A 7,500-nucleotide genomic window follows, 5' to 3' on the forward strand; every position below is an offset into this window, starting at 1 on the left:
GCTCTCTCTCTCTCCCCGGTCTCTCGCTCTCTCTCTCTCTCTCTCTCCCCATCTCTCTCTCGCTCTCTCCCCGACTCTCTCTCTCTCTCTCCCCGACTCTCTCTCTCTCTCTCTCCCCGTCTCTCTCTCTCTCCCCGTCTCTCTCTCTCTCTCTCTCCCGTCTCTCGCTCTCTCCCCGTCTCTCTCTCTCTCTCTCTCTCCCGTCTCTCTCTCCCTCCGTCTCTCTCTCCCTCCGTCTCTCTCTCCCTCCGTCTCTCTCTCCCTCCGTCTCTCTCTCTCTCTCTCTCTCTCTCTCTCGCTCTCTCTCTCTCTCTCTCTCTCTCTCCCGTCTCTCTCTCTCTCTCTCTCTCTCTCTCTCTCTCTCTCTCTCTCTCTCTCTCTCCCCGTCTCTCTCTCTCTCTCTCTCTCTCTCTCTCTCTCTCTCTCTCTCTCTCTCGTTGGATAATGAAATGATTTTCCCCTCCAGTGTGAATTCAGTGCAGCCAGAATCGGGAATTGTTGCCGATATCGACGTGAGTGAACTTCTGTATCCCAACAGTTCCGAAGGTTACTACGAATTGAAGAGCCAGCCCATCACCTACAGGTCAGTGAGTCTGTCTCAGGTTCTCCTCTAACCCCGCCCCCCCCCCCCCCGATCAGTCCGTGTTACATGCACAGGTCTGTAGTTTGTTACCTGCAGAGCCGGCCTCCCCCCTTCCCCTCCCCCTCCCCCACCTCGGCTGCCCCGTGTCCTCACTCACACCGAGTCCCACTCACCCATCACCCCCTGTGCTCACTGCCCCGTGTCCTAACTCGCACCGAGTCCACTCACCCATCACCCCCTGTGCTCACTGACCCCGTGTCCTAACTCGCACCGAGTCCCACTCACCCATCACCCCCTGTGCTCACTGCCCCGTGTCCTAACTCGCACCGAGTCCCACTCACCCATCACCCCCTGTGCTCGCTGCCCCGTGTCCTAACTCGCACCGAGTCCCACTCACCCATCACCTCCTGTGCTCGCTGCCCCGTGTCCTAACTCGCACCGAGTCCCACTCACCCATCACCCCCTGTGCTCACTGCCCCGTGTCCTAACTCGCACCGAGTCCCACTCACCCATCACCCCCTGTGCTCACTGACCCGTGTCCTAACTCGCACCGAGTCCCACTCACCCATCACCCCCTGTGCTCACTGCCCCGTGTCCTAACTCATACCCAGTCCCACTCACCCATCACCTCCTGTGCTCACTGCCCCGTGTCCTAACTCACACCGAGTCCCACTCACCCATCACCCCCTGTGCTCACTGCCCCGTGTCCTAACTCGCACCGAGTCCCACTCACCCGTCACCTTCTGTGCTCACTGCCCCGTGTCCTAACTCACACCCAGTCCCACTCACCCATCACCCCCTGTGCTCACTGACCCCGTGTCCTCACTCGCACCCAGTCCCACTCACCCATCACCCCCTGTGCTCACTACCCCGTATCCTAACTCACACCGAGTCCCACTCACCCATCACCCCCTGTGCTCACTGCCCCGTGTCCTAACTCACACCGAGTCCCACTCACCCATCACCCCCTGTGCTCACTGACCCCGTGTCCTAACTCGCACCGAGTCCCACTCACCCATCACCCCCTGTGCTCACTGACCCCGTGTCCTAACTCGCACCGAGTCCCACTCACCCATCACCCCCTGTGCTCACTGACCCCGTGTCCTAACTCGCACCGAGTCCTGCTCACCCATCACTCCCTGTGCTCACTGCCCCGTGTCCTAACTCGCACCAAGTCCCACTCACCCATCACCCCCTGTGCTCGCTGCCCCGTGTCCTAACTCGCACCGAGTCCCACTCACCCATCACCCCCTGTGCTCGCTGTCCCGTGTCCTAACTCGCACCGAGTCCCACTCACCCATCACCCCCTGTGCTCACTGACCCGTGTCCTAACTCGCACCGAGTCCCACTCACCCATCACCCCCTGTGCTCACTGCCCCGTGTCCTAACTCATACCCAGTCCCACTCACCCATCACCTCCTGTGCTCACTGCCCCGTGTCCTAACTCGCACCGAGTCCCGCTCACCCATCACCCCCTGTGCTCACTGCCCCGTGTCCTAACTCGCACCGAGTCCCTCTCACCCATCACCCCCTGTGCTCACTGCCCCTTGTCTCTGCACTCCTCTAATTCTGCCCTCCTGACCATCCCTGATTATAATCGCTCCACCATCGGTGGCCGTGCCTTCTGTTGCCTGGGCCCCAAGCTCTGGAACTCCCTCCCTAAACCTCTCCGCCTCTCTCTCCTCCTTCAAGACGCTCCTTAAAACCCACCTCTGACCCAGCTTTTGGTCACCTGCGCTAATGTCTCTCTGTGTCAAATTGTGTACGATATACGCTCCTTGCGAAGCCCCCTGGAATGTTTTACTACATTAAAGACGCTATAGAAATCCAAGTTGCTGACACTGAGGGAGTGTCGGAGGGGCGGTACTGAGGGAGTGTCGGAGGGGAGGTACTGAGGGAGTGCCGCACTGTCGGAGGGGCGGTACTGAGGGAGTGCCGCACTGTCGGAGGGGCAGTACTGAGGGAGTGTCGGAGGGGAGGTACTGAGGGAGTGCCGCACTGTCGGAGGGGCGGTACTGAGGGAGTGCCGCACTGTCCGAGGGGCAGTACTGAGGGAGCCCCGCACTGTCGGAGGGGCAGTACTGAGGGAGCCCCGCACTGTCGGAGGGACAGTACTGAGGGAGCCCCGCACTGTCGGAGAGGCAGTACTGAGGGAGCCCCGCACTGTCGGAGGGGCAGTACTGAGGGAGCCCCACACTGTCGGAGGGGCAGTACTGAGGGAGCCCCGCATTGTCGGAGGGGCAGTACTGAGGGAGCCCCGCACTGTCGGAGGGGCAGTACTGAGGGAGCCCCACACTGTCGGAGGGGCAGTACTGAGGGAGCCCCGCATTGTCGGAGGGACAGTACTGAGGGAGCCCCGCGCTGTGGGAGATGCCGTGTTTCAGGATGAGACGTTAAACCCGAGGCCCCCGTCTGCCCTCTCGGGTGGATGTAAAAGATCCCGGGGTCACTATTGGATGAAGAGCAGGGGGAGTTCTCCCCGGTGTCCTGGGGCCAATATTTATCCCTCGACAAACATCACGACAACAGAGGATCTGGTCATTATCACATTGGCTGCTGCATTTCTGACGTTACAACTGTTATTACGCTTCAAAAAAGAAAGTACTTCATTGGCTGCAAAGCGCTTTGGGCCGTCCGGTGGTTGTGAGAGGCGCTATATAAACACAAGCCTGTCTTTCTTATTCTGGGATCACGGATAAGGGAGTTGTTTCCCGCTCTCTCGCCCAGTGGAGATTGCCCACTCCTGATCTCCCCTCCTCCCACCCCCGCGTCTCCCTGGCCCTCTCTCGATCCCCTCACTGCACCCCTTTCCCGACCTGCTTTGGAAACCATGCTGATGTTTGTGGCTGTATCCTCCCTCCCTCCCCAGCCCAGGAGGCGCCAAGTTCAGCACAGTCCAGGGCGGGCCTGGGGCTGTGAGCGAGCGAGGGAGGGTGGCCCAGTGAGCGAGCGAGGGAGGCCCAGTGAGCGAGCGAGGGAGGCCCAGCGAGCGAGGGAGGGAGGGAGGCCCAGCGAGCGAGGGAGGGAGGGAGGCCCAGCGAGCGAGGGAGGGAGGGAGGCCCAGTGAGCGAGGGAGGCCCAGCGAGCGAGCGAGGGAGGGAGGCCCAGCGAGCAACGGAGGGAGGCCCAGTGAGCGAGCGAGGGAGGGAGGCCCAGCGAGGGAGGGAGGCCCAGCGAGCGAGGGAGGGATGGAGGCCCAGCGAGGGAGGGAGGCCCAGCGAGCGAGGGAGGGAGGGAGGCCCAGCGAGCGAGGGAGGCCCAGTGAGCGAGCGAGGGAGGGAGGCCCAGCGAGGGAGGGAGGCCCAGCGAGCGAGCGAGGGAGGGAGGCCCAGCGAGCGAGCGAGGGAGGGAGGCCCAGTGAGCGAGGGAGGCCCAGCGAGCGAGGGAGGCCCAGCGAGCGAGGGAGGCCCAGCGAGCGAGGGAGGCCCAGCGAGGGAGGGAGGCCCAGCGAGCGAGCGAGGGAGGGAGGCCCAGTGAGCGAGGGAGGGAGGGAGGGAGGCCCAGCGAGCGAGCGAGCGAGGGAGGCCCAGCGAGCGAGGGAGGCCCAGCGAGGGAGGGAGGCCCAGCGAGCGAGCGAGGGAGGTCCAGCGAGCGAGGGAGGGAGGGAGGCCCAGTGAGCGAGGGAGGGAGGTCCAGCGAGCGAGGGAGGGAGGTCCAGCGAGCGAGCGAAGGAGGGAGGCCCAGTGAGCGAGGGAGGCCCAGCGAGCGAGCGAGGGAGGGAGGCCCAGCGAGCGAGGGAGGGAGGCCCAGCGAGCGAGGGAGGGAGGCCGAGCCAGCGAGCGAGGGAGGGAGGCCGAGCGAGCGAGGGAGGGAGGGAGGTCCAGCGAGCGAGGGAGGGAGGGAGGCCCAGCGAGCGAGCGAGGGAGGGAGGCCGAGCGAGCGAGCGAGGGAGGGAGGTCCAGCGAGCGAGGGAGGGAGGGAGGCCCAGTGAGCGAGGGAGGGAGGGAGGCCCAGCGAGGGAGGGAGGGAGGGAGGCCCAGCGAGCGAGGGAGGGAGGGAGGCCCAGTGAGCGAGGGAGGCCCAGCGAGCGAGCGAGGGAGGGAGGCCCAGCGAGCGACGGAGGGAGGCCCAGTGAGCGAGCGAGGGAGGGAGGCCCAGCGAGGGAGGGAGGCCCAGCGAGCGAGGGAGGGAGGGAGGCCCAGCGAGGGAGGGAGGCCCAGCGAGCGAGGGAGGGAGGGAGGCCCAGCGAGCGAGGGAGGCCCAGTGAGCGAGCGAGGGAGGGAGGCCCAGCGAGCGAGGGAGGCCCAGCGAGCGAGCGAGGGAGGGAGGCCCAGTGAGCGAGGGAGCGAGGGAGGCCCAGCGAGCGAAGGAGGCCCAGCGAGGGAGGGAGGCCCAGCGAGCGAGCGAGGGAGGGAGGCCCAGTGAGCGAGGGAGGGAGGGAGGGAGGCCCAGCGAGCGAGCGAGGGAGGCCCAGCGAGCGAGGGAGGCCCAGCGAGGGAGGGAGGTCCAGCGAGCGAGCGAGGGAGGTCCAGCGAGCGAGCGAGGGAGGTCCAGCGAGCGAGGGAGGGAGGGAGGCCCAGCGAGCGAGGGAGGGCGGTCCAGCGAGCGAGCGAGGGAGGGAGGTCCAGCGAGCGAGCGAAGGAGGGAGGCCCAGTGAGCGAGGGAGGCCCAGCGAGCGAGGGAGGGAGGTCCAGCGAGCGAGGGAGGGAGGCCCAGCGAGCGAGCGAAGGAGGGAGGCCCAGTGAGCGAGGGAGGCCCAGCGAGCGAGCGAGGGAGGGAGGCCCAGCGAGCGAGCGAGGGAGGGAGGCCCAGCGAGCGAGGGAGGGAGGCCCAGCGAGCGAGGGAGGGAGGCCCAGCGAGCGAGCGAGGGAGGGAGGCCCAGCGAGCGAGGGAGGGAGGTCCAGCGAGCGAGCGAGGGAGGGAGGCCCAGCGAGCGAGCGAGGGAGGGAGGCCGAGCGAGCGAGCGAGGGAGGGAGGTCCAGCGAGCGAGGGAGGGAGGGAGGGAGGCCCAGTGAGCGAGCGAGCGAGGGAGGGAGGCCCAGCGAGCGAGGGAGGGAGGGAGGCCCAGCGAGCGAGGGAGGGAGGGAGGCCCAGCGAGCGAGCGAGGGAGGGAGGCCCAGTGAGCGAGCGAGGGAGGGAGGCCGAGCGAGCGAGGGAGGGAGGCCCAGCGAGCGAGCGAGGGAGGGAGGCCCAGCGAGCGAGCGAGGGAGGGAGGCCCAGCGAGCGAGGGAGGGAGGCCCAGCGAGCGAGGGAGGGAGGCCCAGCGAGCGAGCGAGGGAGGGAGGTCCAGCGAGCGAGCGAGGGAGGGAGGCCCAGCGAGCGAGCGAGGGAGGGAGGCCCAGCGAGCGAGCGAAGGAGGGAGGCCCAGTGAGCGAGGGAGGCCCAGCGAGCGAGGGAGGGAGGTCCAGCGAGCGAGCGAGGGAGGGAGGGAGGCCCAGCGAGCGAGCGAAGGAGGGTGGCCCAGTGAGCGAGGGAGGGAGGTCCAGCGAGCGAGCGAGCGAGGGAGGGAGGCCCAGCGAGCGAGCGAGGGAGGGAGGCCCAGCGAGCGAGCGAGGGAGGGAGGCCCAGCGAGCGAGCGAGCGAGGGAGGCCCAGTGAGCGAGGGAGGGAGGCCCAGTGAGCGAGGGAGGGAGGCCCAGTGAGCGAGGGAGGGAGGCCCAGTGAGCGAGGGAGGGAGGCCCAGTGAGCGAGGGAGGGAGGCCCAGCGAGCGAGGGAGGCCCAGCGAGCGAGCGAGGGAGGGAGGCCCAGCGAGCGAGGGAGGGAGGCCCAGCGAGCGAGGGAGGGAGGCCCAGCGAGCGAGGGAGGCCCAGCGAGCGAGGGAGAGAGGCCCAGCGAGCGAGGGAGAGAGGCCCAGCGAGCGAGCGAGGGAGGCCCAGCGAGCGAGCGAGCGAGGCCCAGCGAGCGAGCGAGGGAGGCCCAGCGAGCGAGCGAGGGAGGCCCAGCGAGCGAGGGAGGGCCTGTGAGGTAGCCCCTCGGAGTGAGGGAGGCCCAGTGAGCGAGCGAGGGAGGCCCAGCGAGCGAGGGAGGGAGGCCCAGCGAGCGAGGGAGGCCCAGTGAGCGAGGGAGTGAGGGAGGCCCAGCGAGCGAGCGAGGGAGGGAGGCCCAGCGAGCGAGCGAGGGAGGCCCAGCGAGCGAGCGAGGGAGGCCCAGCGAGCGAGGGAGGGCCTGTGAGGTAGCCCCTCTAAGCGAGGGAGTGAGGGAGGCCCAGTGAGCGAGCGAGGGAGGCCCAGTGAGCGAGGCTCGGGCCCGGATGGTCGGTTGAGGCTTGCTGCTGTATGGAGAGAGGAAGTGGGTGGCTGGGCGGAGAGACTGGGTGGAAAGGAGCCAGATTGCGATGAATCAGCAGCAGTTTCAGCACAAACACGGGCCGTGGGAGCTACTTCCTGTATCCAGTTTCGAGTGAGGTCGGGATGCTGGGAGTGAGCGAGAATGTGCTGATCTCGGTATTCCCTCCCATTCCCAGCAACTGGGCTTTACAGTGAGTGAGTGAGTCAACACGGGGAGGGAGAGGGGGGAGGGAGAGGGTGGAGGGAGATGGAGGGGGAGGGGTGAAGGGAGGAAGGAAGGGAGAGTGGTAGAGGGGTAGAGGGAGGGGGAGAGAGAGTGATGGAGGGAGAGGGAGGGAGAGAGTGGTGGAGGGGGAGAGAGAGTGATGGAGGGAGAGAGTGGTGGAGGGGGAGGGAGGGAGTGTGGTGGAGGGGATAAGGGAAGGGAGAGGGAAAGAGAGAGAGAGAGAGAGAGAGAGAGAGAGAGAGGTGGAGGGATGGGCAGAGGGGGAAGAGAAGATGAGAGTAAGGAGGGAGAGTGGAGTGGAGAGGGAGGGAGAGAGAGGGGTGGAGGTCCGGGGAGTAGGGGGGAAAGAGGGGGATGAGATGGAGGGAGAAGTGAGAGGGAAGGGGGAGGAATGCAGAGAGAGGGAGAGGGACAGTGTGTGCGTGTGTACAGACAGACACACAGTGTGTGTGAGTGTACAGACG

General features: G+C 66.7%; 1 protein-coding gene across 1 annotated transcript in view; it reads left to right on the forward strand.

The window, feature by feature from the left end:
• Positions 1-434: 434 nt before the first annotated feature.
• tfe3a (transcription factor binding to IGHM enhancer 3a) overlaps positions 435-7,500 on the forward strand; it is a 44,070-nt gene continuing 37,004 nt past the window's right edge. Inside the window, exon 1 of the mRNA XM_070869001.1 lies at positions 435-583. Within this exon, the coding sequence (XP_070725102.1) occupies positions 450-583 (134 nt within the window). The 5' untranslated portion in view covers positions 435-449. The remainder of the gene's footprint in view (positions 584-7,500) is intronic.

Source organism: Pristiophorus japonicus, chromosome 32 (assembly GCF_044704955.1).
Source record: "Pristiophorus japonicus isolate sPriJap1 chromosome 32, sPriJap1.hap1, whole genome shotgun sequence".
Lineage (NCBI taxonomy): Eukaryota > Metazoa > Chordata > Chondrichthyes > Pristiophoridae > Pristiophorus > Pristiophorus japonicus.